Source organism: Chiloscyllium plagiosum, chromosome 7 (assembly GCF_004010195.1).
Source record: "Chiloscyllium plagiosum isolate BGI_BamShark_2017 chromosome 7, ASM401019v2, whole genome shotgun sequence".
In the NCBI taxonomy this organism is placed as follows: Eukaryota; Metazoa; Chordata; class Chondrichthyes; order Orectolobiformes; family Hemiscylliidae; genus Chiloscyllium; species Chiloscyllium plagiosum.
In genome coordinates this window covers 50,546,485-50,568,285 of record NC_057716.1, presented here as the reverse complement: position 1 = coordinate 50,568,285, position 21,801 = coordinate 50,546,485, and the positions used below count along the sequence as shown (strand labels likewise).

General features: G+C 39.2%; 1 protein-coding gene across 5 annotated transcripts in view; it reads right to left on the bottom strand.

The window, feature by feature from the left end:
* myo3b (myosin IIIB) overlaps positions 1-21,801 on the bottom strand; it is a 577,679-nt gene that overhangs the window by 462,230 nt on the left and 93,648 nt on the right. For 4 of the 5 annotated variants that reach the window (XM_043693701.1, XM_043693698.1, XM_043693699.1 and 1 more), the window contains exon 7: positions 13,208-13,353. In XM_043693701.1, coding sequence (XP_043549636.1) covers positions 13,208-13,353 — 146 coding nt within the window. Of the gene's footprint in view, positions 1-10,516; positions 10,881-13,207; positions 13,354-21,801 lie in introns of those variants that run through there. The other variant, XM_043693702.1, reaches the window with a different exon arrangement.

Genomic DNA, 21,801 nt, shown 5'->3' with positions numbered 1-21,801 from the left:
CAGAGTGGGAGGGGTAGTTGAAATGTTGGGCCACAGGGTGGTGGGGTTGATTGGTGTGGATGTCCCGGAGATGTTCCCTAAAGTGCTCTGTGAGGAGGCGTCCAGTCTCTCCAATGTACAGGAGACCACATCGGGAGCAACGGATACAATAAATGATATTGGTGGATGTGCAGATAAAACTTTGATGGATGTGGAAGGCTCCTTTGAGGTCTTGGATGGAGGTGAGGGGGGGAGGTGTGGGCGCAGGTTTTGCAATTCCTGCAGTGGCAGGGGAGGGTGCCAAGAAAGGAGGGTGGTTTGTTGGGGGGTGTGGACCTGACCAGGTAGTCACAGAGGGAACGGTCTTTGCGGAAAGCTGAAATAGGTGGGAGGAACTATATCCCTGGCGATGGGATCTGTTTGGAGGTGATGGAAATGTCTTCAGATGATGTGGTTTATGCGAAGGTTTGTAGGGTGGAAGGTGAGCATCGGGGAGTTCTGTCCTTGTTACGGTTGGAGAGGTGGGGTTTGAGGGCGGAGGGACAGGATGTGGACGAGATGCATTGGAGGGCATCTTTAACCACATGGGAAGGGAAATGGTGGTCTCTGAAGAAGGAGGCCATCTGGTGTGTTCTGTGGTGGAACTGGTCCTCCTGGGAGCAGATACTGCGGAGGCGTAGGAATTGGGAATACGGGATGGCATTTTTGCAGGAGGTAGGGTGGGAAGAGGTGTAATCCAGGTAGCTGTGGGAATCGGTGGGTTTGTAAAAAATGTCAGTGTCAAGTCGGTCGTCATTAATGGAGATGGAGAGGTCCAGGAAGGGCAGGGAGGTGTCAGAGATGGTCCAGGAAGGGGAGGGAGGTGTATTGTGAACAGTGAAGAAGGTTACCAGAAACTGCAGCAGGACCTTGATCAGCTGAGTAAGTGTGCTGAGAAATGGCAAATGGAGTTTAATGTAGATGTGTGAGGTCTTGCATTTTGGAAGTCAAATCAAGGTAGAAATTTCATGGTGAATGGTAGGGCCTTAAGGAATGTATTGGAACAGAGAGATCTTGGAGTTCAGGTGCACGGTTCTGTGAAAGTGGAGTCACAGGTAGACAGGGCAGTGAAGAATGCATTTGGCACACTGGCCTTCATTAGTCAGGGCATTGAGTATTGTAATTGGAAAGTTATGTTGCAGTTATACAGGACATTGGTGAGAGAGCACTTGGAGTATTGTGTTCAGTTTTGGTAACCTTATTATAGGAAGGATGTTATTAAGCTGGAAAGAATGCAGAAGAAATTTACAAGGATGTTGCCTGGACTCAAACGGTCTGAGTTATCGGGAGATGTTGGACAAACTTGGAATTTTTGTTTTAAGAGCGTAAGAGACTGAGGGTGCACCTTATAGATAAGATCATGAGAGGCATGGATAGAATCAATACACTCCGTTCTTTTCCCAGGGTTGGGAAATTGAGGACTAGAGGGCATCAGTTTAAGGTTAGTGGGGAAAGAATAACAGAGAACCTGAAGTGTAATTTTCTTTTACACAGAGGGTGGTACTATATGAAATGAGCTGTCAGCAGAAGTGGTTGAGGTAGGTACATTAATAACATTTAAAAGGCATTTGGACAAATACATGAATAGGAAAGGATTAGAAGGATCTGGGCTGAAAATGTGTTGCTGGAAAAGCGCAGGTCAGGCAGCATCCAGGGAACAGGAGAATCGACGTTTCGGGCATAAGCCCTTCTTCAGGCTTATGCCCGAAACGTTGATTCTCCTGTTCCCTGGATGCTGCCTGACCTGCTGCGCTTTTCCAGCAACACATTTTCAGCTCTGATCTCCAGCATCTGCAGACCTCACTTTCTCCTTAGAAGGATCTGGGCTAAGTGCAGGGAAATTAGGCTAGCGTGGATGGACATTTTGGTAGGCATGGACCAGTTTGGGCCAAAGGGCCTGTCTACGTGCTGTGGGGCTCAATGAATCTCTGACTCTATGAATCCAAACAAGATCTCACAGAATCTAAAGCAATTTCGCTATTGGGTAACTAGATTGAAAGCGAACCATGACCAGGAAGTCGGTAAGGTTCCTCTTTATTAATCTTTCCTAAAATGATTAATCAGTGAAAGCTATATATCACCTGCATGTATTTTATGTAGAATAGACCAGTTTATTCATTTTTAGGCATGCCTTAAAGCAATGAAGTGGGATCCATTGCTCCAGTAAGAGACAATCTAAACATCTCCCTGTGACATGTACTTGGAAAGGCAAGGACTGACTGGGGACAGTCAATATGGCTTTGTGCATAGGAAATCGTGTCTCATGAACTTGATTGAGTTTTCTGAAGTAACAAAGATGACTGCTGAGGGCAGAGCGATGGACGTGAGCTATATGGACTTCAGTTAGGTGTTCGACAAGCTCTTCATAGTAGTCTGCTTAGCAAGGTTAGATCACATGGAATAGAAGGAGAACTAGCTATTTGGATGCAGAATTGGCTTGAAGGTAGAAGACAGAGGGTGGTGGTGGAGGGTTCTTTTTCAGACTGGAGGCCTGTGATCAGTGTTGTGCCACAAGGATCGTTGATGGGTCCACTGCCGTTTGTCATTTATCTAAATGATTTTGATGTGAACATAGGAGGTATGGTTAATAAATTTGCAGATGACACCAAAATTGGAAGCGTAGTAAATAGCTCAGAAGGTTACCTCAGAGTACAATGGGATCTTGATCAGATGGGCCAATGGGTCAAAGTGGGGCACATGGAGTTTAATTTAGTTAAATGTGAGTTTGCTGCATTTTGGAAAGGCAATATACACTAAATGGCAAGGCCTGAACAAACAGACCTTGGAGTGCAGGTTCATAGTTCCTTGAAAGTGGATTTGCAGGTAGACAGGATAGTGAAGAAGATGTCTGACAGTGCATTGAGTATAGGAGTTGGGAGGTTATGTTGAGGCTGCACAGGATATTGGTTAGACCATGGTTGGAATACTCTGTGCAATTCAGGTCTCCCTGCTATAGGAAGGATGTTGCAAAACTTGAAAGGGCTCAGGAAAGATTTACAAGGATGTTGCCAGGGTTGGAGGATTTGAGCTATAGGGCAAGGCTGAGTAGACTGGAGCTATTTTCCCTGGAGCGTTGGAAGCTAAGGGGTAAACTTATTGATGTTTTTAAAATCATGAGGGGTATGGCTAGGGTAAATAGATAAAGTCTTTTCCCTGGGTTGGGGGAGTCCAAAGCCAGAGAGCATAGGCTGAAGGGCAAAGATTAAAAGGGGCCGAAGGGGCAACCTTTTCTCACAGAGGGTGGTGTGTGTATAGAATGAGTTGCCAGAAGAAGTGGTGGAGGCGAGAACGATTACAGCATTTAAAAGGCATCTGGATGAGTATATGAATCGGAAGAATTTATAGCAATATGGGCCAAATGCTGGCAAATGGGACTAGATATATTTAGGATATCTGGTTGGCATGGACAAGTTGGTCTGAAGGGTCTGTTTCTGTGCTGTATATGTCTCTGACTCTGTGACATTCAATGACCATTGCTGAATCCCATATCAACATTTTTGAGGTTATCATTGACCAGAAATTGCATTGAACTACTTGGGCACTTTTAATACCAAAATATGGATGTAAGTTATCCTGATTTCACACCCAGTATTTTTCAGTCTGCTTGGGCCCAATTTCCCCTGTGCTATTTGACATGTTTACAGCCTGTGATATAACTCCATCTGCAATGCCTAAAGGGATCAACTGGATACTTTTTATTTAAAAGAAGGCACAAGTGAAATGCCTGTGACACAACTGACAACACTTGATGTGATTTTAAATATCACTTTACATTTTTTCCACCTAAAGTTTTAATACAATTAGAAAGTATTGCATCTTTATAATGCTTAGTAGTCTTCAATCAAATTAATTTGTATCCAGACAGCGAGATTGATCTCTCCCCTGACTAAACCTTTCAAATTTGTTAGTAGCAACCTATTTAAGCCAAAGCCATTACCAAAGTGATAGACAACAATGTCAATATAACCAATAAAGTTAGATTGGTCACTGTTCTGAATTCCAATTTTCAAAGTCAATGAGTTTTAAATAACTGCAGCTGTATTGATCAACTTGATGAAAAATAAGAACAAATATGTTGAAAACATGCCAATTTGTAAAATGTCTCTGCAAGGCTAACTCACATTTCCATTGTCTGGTCTTATATTCTTTCTAACTTCCTACAATTGTGGCTGTTTACTTATATCTAGATTTCTACTAACATCAAATGTACTATTTTGTCATCATTCTGTTCGTATCCAAAGAAAGGAACCCAATTTTATGTATTCATATAAAGAAATGTGCATTTACTCCGTATACAGTAATAAAGATTCGATTATTGAAAGAAGTGCGTATGTTATCAGATTATTCCTTAGTTACAGAATTGGAATTTTTGCTGTAAATGTAAGATGCAGAGTCATTCCTGATAAAGGGCTAGTACTCAAAATGTCAACTTTCCTGCTTCTTGGATACTGCCTGACCTGCTGTGCTTTTCCAGCACCACACTTTTCGACTCCGACTCTCCAGCATCTGCAGTCCTCGCTTTATCTTGGTCTGCAGAGCTTGCCAGCTAAGCCTCGAGTTGCACATTAAAGGCGAGTTCTTTATGCATTGCTGCAATGGTGGTAAGAGGTATACAGACCTAGAAATATAATAGCTTCTTTGAATATCAGCCAGACTGTAGGGATCATGGGAGATTTGAAGTGAAAGTATAAACCAGGGATGTTAAATTACTTATATAATTTCCCCAGATCAGAGAACATTTGAAGGCACCTGGTAAAAACAGGAAAATTTTAGTGTATCCATTTACCTTTTAGATGAAAAGAGCAGTTTAACACAACAGATTATTTCATCTGTATTTCATATCTTAGAGCAGGCCATGTCTATTCCATTTGCCAGGCCAGGCCAGGCTGTATAGGTTACTGTGTATATCTAAAAGAGATAGAGCTAAGAGAGGGCAGAGAGCAAATTCGATGAAAGCTGTGAAGAAAGTGCAGTTGATCATCATGAATCCAGGGAGTTTCTGATTTGGAGTCACTACACACAAGGATGCAAGTGTGGGATGAATATAACATATAGATCAGGTTGTAAGTTTGCTCACTGAGCTGGTAGATTTCTTCTCAAATGTTTTGTCACCATGCTCGGTAACATCATCAGTGAGCCTCTGATGAAGTGCTGGTGTTCTGTCCCACTTGCTATTTATGTGTCTTGGTCTGTTGTGGTGGATGATATCACTTCCGGTTCTTTTTCTGAGAGGTTTGTTAATGGGGTCCAAATCGATATGTTTGTTAATGGAGTTCCAGTTTGAATGCCAGGCCTCAAGGAATTCCCGTGCATGTCTTTGTTTAGCCTGTCCTAGGATGGATGTATTGTCCCAGTTGAATTTATGTCCCTTCTTCATATGTGTGTACTTGAAACTTACAACCTGATCCACACATAAACTATAAATCTTCTCCAAAATCATAAACAACATATAGAATTCCCGAATATAATCAGGTAGAATCAATAATAGTAATGTGAAAGGAAACAGCATTTTAACAAATTTACCAGAGTTCTTCAAGGATTCAATAAGCAAGATGGATAAAGGAGCACTGATAAGATTAGTGTATTTGGATTTCCAAAAGAAATTTGATAAGATGCTAAATAAACAGTTACTGCATGAGAAAAGAGTTTATGGTTTCCAGGCTGATTTGTTAGTATTCAAAAATAATTTGTTCACTAGCAGGAACTGAGTCAGGATAAATGGATCACTTCTAGGTTGACAGTTTGTAACTAGTAGACAGTCAAAGGGATCAGTGCTGGGTCCTCAACAATTAACAATTGGCATTAATTATGTGGATGAAGGGATCAACTGTATTGAGCTCAAATTTGCTGATAAGCTTTTGAGAAGTGGGTGGGAAGGATATGTAGACTCTGAAAAATGACATAGATAAGTTGCATGAACAAGCAAAAATTTGTCAGATGGGATATAATGTCAGAAAATAAGAGGGTGTTCATTTTGGTAAGGAGAACAGAAAAGCAGAACATTACTTGGAGAGTGACTGCAAATGCTACAATTCAGAGGGATTTGAGTTTCCTTGCACATGAATCACAAAGATTTGGCATGCAGATGTAACAGGTAATTTGGAAAGCACCATGAAATTTAGCCTTTTTTGCAAGGAGGGAGTGTAAAAATACAGAAGCTTGCTACACCTGTACAGGGCATTTGAGAGACTGTACCTGTAGCTCTGTGAAGATGTTTAGTCTCCTAAGTTAAGGAAGGATATGCTTGCAATGGAACTAGTTCAGAGAAGGTTCCCTAGTCTTATTCCAAGACAAAGGTGTGATCTTATAGATACAGTAAAGATTGGGTCTATACTCATTGGAATTCAGAAGAATGAAAGGTTATCTTGTGAAGCATACAAGATTCCAAGTTTGGGGGGGGGGGGGGGGGGGGGGGGGAGGGGTTGGCAGGAGCTGACAGGATGTTTTCTCCTGTAAGAGAATCTATAACTATGAATAAAGTGAGAAGTCACATGACACCTAGATTATAGTTCTGGATGTAGGGTTGCTCACTGAGCTGGAAAGTTCTGTTTCAGAAGTTTCATCACCATACTAGTTAACATCATCAGTGAGCCTCCAGATGTGGCTGGTGGTATGGCTCGCTTTTTATTTATGTGTTTATGTTTCCTTGGGTTGGTGATGTCATTTGCCCTCTGGTGATGTAATTTCCTGTTCTTTTTCTCAGGGGGTGGGAAATGGGATCTAAGTCAATGTATTTGTTGATAGAGTTCCAGTTAGAATGCCATGCTTCTAGGAATTCTCACATGTGTCTCTGTTTGGCTTGTCCTAAGATGCATGTGTTGTCCCAGTCGAATTGGTGTTCTTCCTTATTTATGTATGGATACTAGTGATAGTGGGTCACATCTTTTTGTGGCTAGTTGATGTTTATGTATCCTGGTGGTTAGTTTTCTATCCGTTTGTACAATGTAGTGTTTGTTACAGTTCTTACAAGGTATTTTATAAATGACATTAATTTTGTTTGTTGTCTGTATAGGGTCCTTCAAGTTCATTAGCTGCTGTTTTAGTGTGTTGGTGGGTTTGTGGGCTACTATGATGCCAAGAGGTCTGAGTAGTCTGGCAGTCATTTCCAAGATGTCTTTGATGTAGGGGAGAGTGACTAGGGTTTCTGCTTGTTTGGATTTGTTGCAAACACAGTCTGCCAATTTCTCAGCAATCAAGGATAATATTCCATTTACCTTCTTAATTACCTGCAGTCTTTGGAATTTTTTTCCAATAATGAAAGCTGGGTCATTGAATATATTTAAGGTTGAGTTGACTTGTTTTTGTCAAGGGAATCTATGGTTATAGGCAGGGAAGTAGAGTTAAAGCCAAAATTAAATCAGCCAGAAACTTACTGAGTGACAGAGCAGGAACAATGATCCTATTTCTTCAGGTCTTAATAACACTGGCTCAAAGTTCTTTACTAAGCCCTGAATTGGTCAGTTTTAAAGAAGTGTAATTTCAGGATTGAAGCATTAATTCCATTTCTCTCTCTACACATGCTGCCCAACCTGCTGAGTTTCACCAGTATTTACTGTTATTTCTGAATTTGAATTTCTGCTCAAGTTTTTTGTTCTACTAGAAACGATTTTTGTTGCAGTTTGAATTGGTACATTAACTTCGTTTACCACCAAATCCTTTTGTCTACTTACACAATCTTTCTCAGTTTATGAAGTGGGTTTGCTTTACAATTCTGTCTTCAAACTAGAGTAGGTTGCTCTCAAACTCAATATGGAATTCTATTCTATTATTGTACGTAAAGATTATAACTTACTGGACCATATCATACCATGACAGAGCAAAGTAAAGATGGAAATTGTGTAGAAAATTTTCATAATCTAGAATCACAGTAACCCTACAGTATGAAAAGAGGCCATTCAACCCATTGATTCCACACTGAAGATCATTCCACTCAGACCCAGTCTCCCTACCCTATTCCCATAACCCCACATTTACCCTGGCTAATCTACCTAGCTTGCACATCCTGGACATTACAAGGCAATTTATCATGGCCAATCCACCTACCCTGCACATTTTTCAACTCTGGAAAGAAACAGGAGCACTTAGCAGAAACCCACATAGACATTGAGAGAATGTGAAAACTCCACATAGGCAATCACCCAAGGCAGGAATGAAACTTGGGTCCCTGGCATTGCGAGGCACCAATACTGGCCACTGAGCCACCAATATCTTAGTAAATCTTAGATACATGGATCATGCCAAGGAACTGGAGAACTGCAAATGTCAAATCCTTGTTCAAAAAAGGCAAGGATAAGATGAGCAAATATAGGCCAGTCAATTTAACTTCAGTGGATAATATAATAAAAATAATCTAAGACAAATTTAACAGTCATTTGGACAATTGTAGATTAGTTAAGCGCTGCCAAAGATTTGTTAAAACAAAATGATGTCATGCGTAACAAACAGAGTTGATGATGTTCATGTGGGGTACATGGACAATCAAAGAATATTTGATGAAATGTCACATAACACGTGAACAATTTGAAGCCCATGGAAGAAAATGGATGGAAGTATTGTGGACATGAAATATAGATGAGTGACAGGAAAGAAACACTGGTGAATGATTTTTGTTTTGGACTGGAAAATATATATAAAGGCACTCTATGGATCAGTACTACAACACTGCCTACAATCACACAAAACTTAGAAGTGTTGTGAATGGAGAGGGTAATGATAGGCTTCATTTTGGTAGGAGGAATGAGGAGACAAAATATAAAATAAAGCATATACGTCCAAAGGAGTGATGGATTGGACGTGCAAAAAATATTTGAAAGAGGCTGGAAAGGTGAAGAAATCCTGGACTTTATAAATGGAAACAGAGAACAAAAGGGAGTAATGGAGAGTCTTCAGAAAACTGGTTCAGTCTCATTTAGATTGTGTCCCATCTGGCACTACATTAAGGATGTATGCATTAGAGATGTTATAGGGAAAAAAAAATGAAGACAATTGTTCCAGGGATGAGGAACTTTATTTACTCAGTCAGGTTCTGGACACTGGGACTTTTTCAGAGATAATTTCACAGTGAGTTCAAACCCACAAGATCTCTGAGCAAAGTAGATAGTACGAAACTGTTCCCATTGGGAGAATACCAAATGAGGTAAAGTTTTTTTTTAATGTAGTGAGTGGTTGGTATCTGGAATTGTCCGCCTTAGAACATATTGGAAACGGATTCAACCATGGCTTTCAAAAGTGGATTAGATACTTATTAGAGAAGAGAAAATTTGCAAGGCTATGGGAAAAAAAGCAAGAGTAGCAGAACTAGTTGTTTTGCTATTGCAGAGTATCAAACAGATACAATTGTCCAAATAGGTCCCTTCCTTTTTGTAATTATTCGAAAATTCAATTTTCCCAGAGTAAGTTAATATGAGATTACTAATTAAATTTGCCTCACTTCATAATACTAGACCTAAATCACTTCACAATATTTTATCCCGAGCTGTTTCACATACAGTATATTGTTCCAGGTGGTTTTTGGTAAGCATACCTCAACCTATCTTCCAGACTAACTTTGCCAAACATTTTGCTGATTTGAAGATTAAATTTGCCCATAAATATTTTCTTTGTTATATGTTCCAATTTTTTTTTATTTAACACTTTTTCCAATAGTATAATAATAGTTTGGGAGGCCTAGAAAATACACTCAGGAGCATTTTCCTACCGTATTATTGATCATCTCCTCCATACTATTCTACTTCTATTTGTGACATGGTTTTTGCTGCTGATTTTATGTCATCCTTTACTGTCAGAACCATTCCTCCTCTTCCATTCTGCTATTCTCATTGAAATTTTACTTACTCTGAAACAGTTATTTCCCAATCTTAGTGACCTCATAACCACGTTACTCTAATGGCTACAAAAACAAAACTAGCATTAGAATACTGTTCCAAACGTTACATAGCTGATTTACTTAATACTGCATGTATCAACTCGTTAGCCTCATGGCACATAAGGTATGCGTTTGACGAACACCGACTGCATCAATTTTTATTCTGCATTGTTGAACAATCATATGAAAATGCCCACGTTAAATGCCCAGGACTAAGATTACAAAAAGAATACACTGAAAATGTGATCATGAAAATAGTTTAACAACTCCAAATCACACATGAACCAAAACTGTTTTGGTGATTTTGTATTGCCATGTATCTCATAAGTAACTTGAGAATTTAGTAAGAACCAAGAAGTTGATATCAAATTCTTACATTCATGTGATCTGTGTCAGTCATTTTAACAGTAATTTTCACTTATTTAAAATAAATACATTGCACTAGCAAACAAAGGACTAACAGACAATATATTTATACCACAAACTATTATTTCTATGTTAAGGCAAACCAAAATAGATCAATATTTTGACTAAGTCTTCTCGTCCAGAAAATTTACTAAATAATACAGTATTCACAACATTAAATATGCTAGTAGAGTTTAGAGATGTCGGTTAAATACCACTTTGTAAAATTGTAGCATCTCTTTCAAAATATGGAATCTTTTGAAGCATGCCTTTATTGTGATATTAATGTCCAACTTAAAAACTGTGTTTATTTCCAGGATGAGATGAGCTTAAAACAAATGCACTGGTATTTTATTGTATTTATTAGTCTAATAATATCATCACACATATATAAGCAAAAGGTCTAAAGAGTTCAATTTCAGATAATTTTAACATTGTACTGTCAGCCTCTGTTAGCAGCCATTTTCTTTTATTAAAATTTAAAAAAAACATGCATTGTAACAGATGGGGAAAAGTTCAAGGTATTAAATCCCAAATCACCAACTATGCCAGACCACCATCCTTTCATAATTCAGCCCCTTCTGTTGGAGATCTGAAAATATATTCCAGACAGATGACATGTTAACAGAATCATTTCATGGTTCAGTGTTTTCTCAGTATGATTTATCTCCATCTGCAGGTATTGGAGGGCCTATTCAGGAGATTTATGAGCAGCGTCCAAGAATCCATTTTAATAAGGGAGACATTGTGCCACATGGAGAAACAAACCATTAATGTCTGGTCCGATATGACTATCTGGTTATTATTTATAAAGCGATTTCTTTAAAAGAAAATAAATTTTTTGGTTCTAAAAGAGTTAAATAAGCAGGTTTTCAATATATCTAGCAACCTTATCAACAATCCTTCAATTTAGCTGAAACAAAATTTGAGAAAAATATTTAACAGGACTAAATAAAGATGCACGTCCATTTGAAATTGGTTTCTTTCATGTAATACCATCTCATTTTTCTGGTTTTGAAACATCCCAAAATAGAAACTGATTTTTTGTCATCATTTAAAGTTTCAACTATTTAATGGAATTTGTCAATATTGCAAATCTGTATTCAGTTCTCCACAATAATTCGCAAGCCCAGTTTTATACAAACGTAGGAGAAACAAGATAAAATACTACTGAATATCAATTTTCACACACCATGTCATGTTCATTTCTAGGTTTTGGGTACGGTGGATGGAGATAACATTGTGATGCAGAGCTCTTGCCACCCTAATCTAAATATGAATAGAAGCTAATTAGAAATGCAAATTGTAACCAAAAGGGCCTGCGATAATAACTATATGATGGTGCAGATAAAAAGGTCAAGGCTTGTATTATTATGGCTTTTAAATTCTCATCAGCAATAAATAGCTGTAGGGAGAAAAGCAGCAATGAAGAACAAGTTATTTTTGATATGCAATGTGTTTGACTCCAGCATGAAAATCCTTGACAGTCAGTTTTTCATGCTTTGCCAATCACTTATTTCCTTAAAGAGGGATGCAAAATTAGTTGCCACTCAGATGCTGAATTGTTAACCACACCATCTTATGAGTGAAAATTAATTGAAATACATAACTGATAAAAATTAAACTCATTCTAGCTCTGGAAAATAATGTTCTAATCCTTTACCACTCCTCCATACACTCCCATTCCCATTCCAATTTATCCATTTTGTTTTTGATATTTCCGATCAGTTACACAACTGGATGAGATGCAAGATCCATATTTTTATTTTGATTGGATTTCTGGTTTGCAATCCTGAGAATGATCGTCTGTGAGCCACACAGGTATAATACAGAACAAGTTTATATACATGCTAACTGGTTACATTTAAAGATCATGATTAGCACCAAAAAGAAGTCACTCTCAAAAATAAACCCTTAGATACAACATGTTTTAGTTACTGGGGACATTTTAATGCACTGAAAGCACCATGCAAGTGCAAATTATCCTCGCTTTTACAAATCTTGAATGAACTCTTAGAGTGCTTTCTCTCATCAAAGAAGTATGTATTTCATGTTATTATTTTTAAAAATAATATCTGCATTGAAGTTACATACTAAAAGCAAACTAATTAGAGTACTCAGAACATTGACACTATATATTCTCAACTTAAACCATGTTACCTGTAAATATCTCAACAATTAGTGTTTTATCAAAAACCAACATACCAATTCCCATGAACCTGCCCACCATTCAGACCCATTTAATTAATTAAATACTTTCATTATGATGAGCTTTTCCTTTTATTTAGTTTTTTTCTGTATTAATTTTTTGGCTCATTAATTCTCTCCTGTTCCTTCCATTAGATTGTCAATGTTACCACCTGGGCTATGTATTTTTCTACAAAGGGCAGAGAGCTAGGCTAGCTCAAGCCTGGACCCTTGATTAACACTCTCGTCAGAGATCAAAACTGTATTATGGAGGGGATTATAATAAAGAATTTGCTCCTTTCAGAGCTGTAATGCAAATTATTGCAATGTTATATTTTGCTTAATGCATGGCTTGAGAGCTTCTGGAACTTGGTCATGCGAGAAATCATACGAGCACCATAGTCAGGATGGAGAATTCAAATAAAATCCCCTGGATAGGAAGCATGTGTGTACTCTACCAGATACATCCAATATTCAGAAACTAATGTGTTAATGTCCAATTCTTTGTCAACATCTTATTTAACAAAAATAGCTAAAGCAGTACAGATGAAAGGTATTTCATTTAATCTTACTTGCATATTTTACAAAAAAACTTCATAATATACAATTATTTGTATCAAAAACATTTTTCTGATTTCATCATTGGTATAATCTTTCATACTTCATGTATAGAATTTAATAGCCAACAGTTATAAAACAGAAGTAAGCCAAGAGAGCCATCTACTGACATACCTTGGAATTTTAAAGAGTGCTTTCACAGGATGCAGATCAGACAAAGGTGGTTCACCATCACCAAGCTCAATTGCTGTGATACCTAATGACCATACATCACACCGACTATCATATGAGTAGTCCAACTGCTGTTCACAAGCAATGACCTGTTAATTAATAATATATTAAATTTCACAAGTTTATTTGCAATTTTACTAGTAGTTAGATTCAGGCATGCCAGAATTTTGTGCTTCATCAATTACGTGAAGGAAGTAAAGTCAAATTTCTATTACAGCTCTATGACATAGGTCACTACCATTTACCTAGGAGCATAACATTAATTATTATGTTGGCAAATAACACATATGCAAAATATAAAACCTGATTAGTATTCGTTCTGTCACACTCATTACACAGTTCCAGCAGTGTTTGCAGCACAAAAAATCACTGTCATAAACCATTTTTTGCCTTAACATTATAAAAATCTACAATTTAAAAAAATCATATAAAATAGAATTATAGTACATTAATCACAACTATTTATAGTTATAAGGTATTTCTGTAGCACTTCCCACATATCTTCACAATCATATTAAACGGACTTAATTCATTTATTTCAGTGAATATCAAATCTCTATACAACACACTTAGCTATACAACAATCAATTCAGAGATTATTTTTCAGAACTTTTTTCAAATAGATGAATGTCACCATGGAAGGATCTTCTCTGGGAAAATATGTAAAATTTTTAAAGTCAAATGGGAAATTCACATTTCTTTTTCATATGCAGTCATCTCATTGCACTCAGTGTATTCTTTTGTGTAGGTTCAACAAAATCAAACTGTCCTTACTGAAGGCACAGCTACAACATGAATGACCCCATTATACATCTGAAATTCTCACTATTAATAAAATAAATACAACTAATTATTCAACCTTGCTCATTCAAATGTGAAACTCACAACTCATTCTGTGAAAGTATTTACACAATAAGCCAAAATAATTTCTCTCCTAATACCAAGCGCAGGAAAATAGTCATCACTTTTCTGATAACTTTCTTTTATTTTTCCTGGGATCAGACTCCAAAGATTCATCCCCGCCCCCTGCCCCAATTGGCAATTGTCTTTGATCTGAGTGGCATACCAGGACATGTCAGAGGACAGTTAAGAGACAATCACATTGTTATGGGTTTGGAGTCACAAGTAGACCAGATCAGGGGAGACCATTAATGAACTAGATGGATTTTTACAACAATCAACACTGGTTTCATGATCTCCATTACAGAGACTAGTTTTTAATTCCTGATGTACTAATTGAAGTTAAATTTCACTAGTTTTGAGAGTGGAGATCGAACACAAGTGCATAAAACTCATCTGAGCCTCTGGATTACTAGTCCAGTGACATTACCTCCACTCACTATGCCACCACCTCTCCATATGGAAATGGTGCTGTGATGGTACATGATTGCACTACATGGTCATGCTTATAATACATTTACATCAACTTAAAGGTAGCATCAGAGTTTCCCAAAATAAAGTCTTTTGATGCAAGATTCAGAAGTGATGAGTTCTATTTAAATATCCTACTGTTCTTCGAGATGTGCAGATTTGCAAAATGATTTCAAAGTATCATAATGCTATCAGATTTCTGCCTGACTTGAGCATACTGTGCAGTCTCTAAAGACATTGATTTCTTTTTATTTGTTGCGACAGTAATTGAAATTTCTGCACCCAAATTAACATTTTAAACATTTTTTTCAAATCCAAAAAATAAGGTATTATGCAATTAACAGACGTATTGCTTGAAATTCTCTCATTATTATGAATAATTTTTGAAAATATCTTTGTTAGGCATTTTTTAACTTGTAAGCTTTCAGCCTCTCTTAAAATCAATTTTTGCCCTTGATATATTTAGTCAGAAAGGTGACTCAACACACTGAAAATAGGTCCTGCACTCTGGGCATGTCTAAATTGCATAATTCTCCAGAAGGCATATGGAACTTTAGCGAGCCAAACAATAGAGTCTGAGAAAATGGCACGAATAAAAACAAATGTGTTTAGTTTCCAAAATTATTTGAAAAACTATGCAAAAATATTTAACAGTTTTATACATGCATTTTTTGTGAAGTGTTTGTGGTTGAGAAAAAATAAAATGCACAGATGGACAGAAAGAACAATCTCAGAAATAATCAAAAACACTCTAAGATCAAAAATCTATGCACCCACCAGAGCTTACAAGCACTGACTGCTCCAGGCTTTTCAGAGGCTGTGGAAGACCAATTTACCTGCAAACTTTTACGGACCAGACCATATTCCTCCCCCTCCCCTCAAAACCACTGTAAAGAGATAGCCTTATTTGAAGGCAAGTGTAAGGTGCTGTGTTCCAGATGTGATTCGGTTGGTCCACCGATAAACTTTAATCAAAACAATCTTTATTCTTAAAACACAGTTAAAATATTTAAAAAGATGTAACTTTTTTGAATTACCTAACAAGATAATGTATTATTTAACCACTAGTTATCATTTTTTCCAATGTAGGCAACATCCCATAAACACACCATTTGCCCAAGATACAATTCAGCAAAGCAGTTATGATTCTCATGTGCTGTCACACTCCAATCCAGAAGAAAGAAACAATCTGCTCCTTTTCATTCTTAAGAGGAAGCCTCACTGTCTAAGACTTCACTCTAACAGCAGGAAATGCAAGCTCTTAGCTCAGCTGCCAGCAGAAACCTTTTCACTAACCAAAGGCAAAACTAAAAGCTTTTTTGGGTTTGAGTGAACTCTGACCTTGCCCACACATGGGCTTTTGTCTCATTTTTTAAAAAGAATCACTCAGGAAGAACTCAAAAGCTGTTTGTCTAAAGGAGGTATTTCAACACCATTCTGACAACACCTCTCTGCAAGAAAACAGGACAGAACACGTCTCTCTTAAAGACACAGTACTGTCAGAATAACTATTTCACATTCAAGCTAATTTTAGGATTCAAGTGGTTTATAAACCAAAATCTTCATCAGAGTTGAAGTGTGGAGGGGACAACATTGATACTAGTGTACAGCCACTACTCCAGGCACCCTAAACCCACTATCCCCAGGTAGACGCCCTCTCCCCACTTCCAAACTATAGCATAAGTGCTGTCCCTGCCACATTTCAGCGCTGATGAAAAATCATCCAGACTCGAAATGTTAGCTGCTGTCTGATCCCCTGTGATCTCAAGCATTTATTGTCTTCAGTACAGATTCCAGCATCTGCAGTAACTTGTTCCTACATTTTACTTAGTCGACTGCCACATCACTTCAAGGAATGCCTACCCAGAAGTTTTCCTTCCCCCTCCGATAAGAATTTCAGTTGACTCTTTCACTGTGTACATCCTCACTGTTCTCCATTTCACTGCTGATATTCGACAAGGCTTTTGCCAAAACTTGCTTCCACAGCCACATTTCCTTTCTCAGCGACTGCTACCCTCTAGGACACCCTAGTCCATTGCACAACCATCACTCCTCCTCTCCGCAGCACCTTTCCATGTAACTGCAGAAGGTGCAACACCTTTCCCTTCATCTCCTCCCTGCTCACCATCCAAGTTCTGAATACAGCTGTATTTCATCTGTACCTCCTCCAATCTTGTGTATTGTATTTACTGCATCCAATGTGGCCTACTCTACATTGAAAAAAAAATACTGACTGGGTGACTGCTTTATGGAACACCTGCAGTCTGTGCGTGAGCATGACCTTGACCTTCCCATAACTGGACATTTTAACACAGCATCCTGCTCACATGTCCACAGATCTGTCCTTGGCATAGATCACAGATCATAGAATCCCTAGAGTGTGTAAAAAGGTCATTTGACCCAAGTCCACATCGACCCTCTGAAGAGTAACCCACCCAGACCCATTCTCCTACCCTATTACTCTCCCCGTGAATGATGCATCTAACCTGCATATCCCTAAACATTATGGGCAATTTAGCATGGCCAATTCACCTAACCTGTACATCTTTGGACTGTGAAAGGAAACCCACGCAGGCACGGAGAGAATGTACAAACTCCACACAGTCACCCAAGGCTGGAATCAAACCCGGGTCCTTGGCGCTGTGAGGATGCAGTGCCACCACTGGGTCACTATGCCGCCCTTATACTGCACTGTTCCAGTGAATCACAACGCAAACTGGAGGAACATCTCATCTTCAGACTAGGCACTTTACAACCTTCTGGACATAATATTGAGTTCAACACTTTAAATTGTGAACATTTCTTCCCTTTCTTTTAGCCTGTTATCATGTCCTCCCCTCCCCTCCACCCTTCCTGAAGAAGGGTTTATGCCCAAAACGTCGATTCTCCTGCTCCTCGGATGCTGCCTGGCCTGCTGTGTTTTTCCAGCATCACATTTTTCAACTCTGGTCTCCAGCATCTGCAGTCCTCACTTTCCTCTCCACCCATCCCACTTACTATCCTTTCGAATTTGGCAGGAGACACACCATTGTTCTGCTATTCTCACATTCTAATCACTTAAGCTGAACTATCAACATCTGTTTTTCTTCACCAGCACCCTATACCCACTATACCCAATGCTTACCCTCCCCTCACCGCCCTCCAAAAATCTATATTCTGTTTTATCATTGTTTGAAATCTGGCCGACAATGGTGGTGACATCAGCAAACGTGTAGGTGGAGTTTGGACGACATTTGGCCACACAATCAATATATTTGTCAAATTTGAACTCTGATATTCAAGTTATAATCAGTACACTTATTACATGAATTCATTTTGTTAGCAAAGAATTTATAAAGAGCAAAGCTTATCAAATCAGAGTACAACGGGATCTTGATCAAATGGGTCAATGGGCTGAGAAGTGGCAGATGGAGTTTAATTTAGATAAATGTGAGGTGCTGCATTTTGGAAAAACAAATCTTAGCAGCACTTATATGCTTAATGGTAAGGTCCTAGGGAGTGTTGCGGAACAAAAAGACCTTGGAATGCAGGTTCATAGCTCCTTGAATGTAGAGTCGCAGGTAGATAAGATAGTGATGAAGGTTTTTTATATGCTTTCCTTTATTGGACAGAGTATTGCATTTAGGAGTCGGGAGGTCATGTTGCAGCTGCACATGATATTGGTTAGGTCACGTTTTGACTACTGTGTGCAATTCTGGTCTCCTTCCTATCAGAAGGATGTTGTGAAACTTGAAAGGGTTCAGAAAAGACTTACAAAGATGTTGCCAGGTTTGGAGGATTTGAGCTATAGGGAGAGGTTGAATAGGTTGGGGCTGTTTTCCCTGGAGCTTCAGAGGCTGAGGGGTGACCTTATGAATCAGACTGCATCTTAGCGCTACTCACACTCACTTGGTGTCTACCTGGATTCTCACAGCATCCTCCCTTGCTTCGCTAATTTGCACAACCAGGGATATTGTTTTGCTGGTCAGCAGTCCTTAGTCAAGGGGACAGACATGTTGCAGTACAGTAGTATGCTATGTGAATCTCATACCTGCATCCATGTGCCGCAATGTCTGGAAATCTTAGGGGACAAGCCCTCACTGAAGTCCATGGAGGCATTCATCAGTCAGAGGATCAATGTGCTATTAGTCAAGTGCAGCCTCAGATACCAGACCACAGTCAGTTACAGAATACAAACATCTAGTCAAAGTTATCACATTTGAGGGGAGGGTGCTGTTCACATTACCCTGGCGGTTTGGCCAAGCTATGCCAGGGCTTTGGATGGTCCAGACATGCTAACAGTCCTTATTTCTAGGGGTGAGGGGGCCTTCCTCAGTTGTAACTTTCAATGATTGGAGGTGGGCAGGCAGTGTGGAGATGGTAGCCCTGCTTAACTTTGGAGTGTCCTTGCAGGAGTGCTAATAAGGATGGAGCACCTGGAGTACATGTCAGGCTCCCTGACAAGGAGACAGTCCCCTTGTTTCCATGTCTATCTCTCGAGGAAGGGACATCTGGACTGAGCATCAGATTCCTTGTCCCCTTATTGCTGTGCCTTTGTTCCTGAGGACAAATGATTTGGGTGACACAGTGTAGGTCAGTGCACCTCACCAGCAGACATGGTGGGTGTTGAAACTGGCCTCCTTGGCACCTCCCAACCTGCCAATGGAAGCAGCCAGATGATCGCATGTGTAGCTGCACTCCTGCAGCATTTAGGCAATGAGTGGCACTGTGTCCCACATTTCCATCTTATGTTCTTGATCTTCCCTGTGTATGTAGATAACTTCCCTGACTGCCAACACCACTAGGCCCTCTCCTGCCTAACACAAAGAATAAATCATTTATTAAACAAGAGAACAAAACATATTACACTGTACAAAAAAGGTTGGAAAGATTTCATTACAAACAAAGAAAATTAAATTCATTCTATTCTTTTTATCCCAGCAATATCCTTACAAATACCAAACACTTTAGTGAGGAGTTGCCACTCTCTCCATACAAAAGTTTCTTGGACAGACTGGCACAACTGCAACCAGTTTCCTTCAAATAAGTTTCCATACATTCACAAGACACTCTGTACTTTAGCTCTCATCTCTCCTGGAGATACCCAAAACAAACTGCAAAGGAAAATCACTATTACTTCACCTTCAGTGCAAACACACAGGGGTTTTAAGCTAACTTTCCTGCAAATTCTCTATGGCACACCGCACAGACGACTGACTGACTGTTTTTTTTTAGATCTTTCATTTTTTCTGTGCCCCTGATTCCCTGTCAGTGGATAACAGGACTTTTAAAAATTCTCTTTTAGAATGCACAACTGACACCCACTTTTTGAATGTAAGAGTCGTTAAACTTAAATCAAATCGCATGTGCACAAACAGGCCTCTGCTCTTCTCATCACCGAGCCCACAAAAAACAATCATTAAAAACATACATCTAAAACTATCATCTGTTTGTAACACACAAAAAAGCTAGACATTAGTTAAACTTAAAGTTATTCATTGTGTGACAAAACTGCTCCTTTAACAAGATTATGCAGTCCTTGGATTTTTTTCAGAGAGGTCATAAATAACACAGTTCCAAAACGTCTGGAGGTGAAGGGTTTTAGGGCCAATTTGATAATAGCTAACAGATACTGCCTCAGACAGAGGGTTTCAAGTTTAAAGAAAAACACTTGTACAATGAAAGGGTTGTGGCCAGTTCTCCCAGCTCAGCTTTTCTCTGGTTTGTTTTCTTTTTGTAGTGGAAGAGCTGCTGGACCCACAGAAGCAGCTCTAAATTGGTACTCTCTCTCTGATTTCTATCTTGTAAGAACTTATGTTTGATTTTAGTTTTTGTGCCAAGGGGTGTTTATGGGGCTTGTTCCAAGTATTTGGAACAGCATCATTATGTTGGGATGATCTGTTGAGTTTTTGGAGAGTTTACGTTATTTGGTATTCTGTTTTCTGTTGTTTGTGTTTCATTCAGTATTCTTGTAAATAAATTTTTTGATGAAAACTAAGTGGTTTGACTGCTAATTCTCTCCTGGAATATCCACTTTATACCTGCTTAAAACAACTAGCAAAGTTAGGGTCTGGGCTACTTTCCTGAAATGTTTTGAGAGGTCTGGCTTGGTCCATAACAATTGTTCCTAATAACCAGAGCTCTCTGGTTAAAATTGGTACTGAAATACCTATTAAATACACTAATGCAATTGCATAATGACCAGAAATGTGATCTTGAATTTGTAATAAATAGATCTGAAGAATTTGGTTGAAGATGATCATTTTGAGTGTCTCAACTTTTATTTGGAGGTAATTGTGGTTCATCAGGACTGGGTGTCAGTCTGACAACAAAGTCAGTGGAAGAATGTTATCAGGCACCAGAGTGGAATACACCAGCAGCATATCAGAATTTCAAGAGAGCGGGTGCAGAGGTGAGTGCAGTGGCCATCACGAAGGACATGGAGGAGAAGCTGGAAGTCTGAAGGTGGATAAATCACCCGGACTAGAAGGACTACACCCCGGAGTTCTGAAGGAGCCAGCTGAGGAGATTGTGGAAGTTTCAATGGTAATATTTCAAGAATCAGTGGAGTCACAGAGGATCTCAGAGGACTAGAGAATGGCTAATGTAACACCCCTGTTTATGAAGAGAGGCAAAAGACAGAAAATTATAAGCCAATTAGCTTGGGCTCAGTCATTGGCAAGATTTTAGAGTCCTTTATTAAGGTTGAGGTTACAGAATACAGTGGAACCTCGATTATCGAATACCAATTATCCGAAAATCGGATTATCCGAAGGAAATCTCGAGGTCCCGATAGAAACATTACATCATAGACGTGTTTAAACAGTGATCGCATCTTTTGATTAAACAGGCACCGTCTCCAAATGACTGACCTCCCACCCTCTCTCACCCACACTTTCCACAGAGTTCTACAGAGAAGTGTACTCTAAACCCCCCACTCCCCGGCCTGCCCCAGATAATCTCTCCAACATTGTCCTGTACAGGGCAGAGGTGGAACCTGTCAAAAAGTTGCAGTAAAAAGTGCGCGCGCGCGCTATTTGGAGACTTACCCCACAAAGGCAACTGCTGTTGGTGTCCAGTCCAACTGCCCCGGAAAGAGGTGGGGGTAGTGCTGGACAGGGATGGGGGTCGGGGTATTGCTGGATGGGGATGAGGGGTCAGGGATTAGGGTGGCGGGGGCAGTGCTG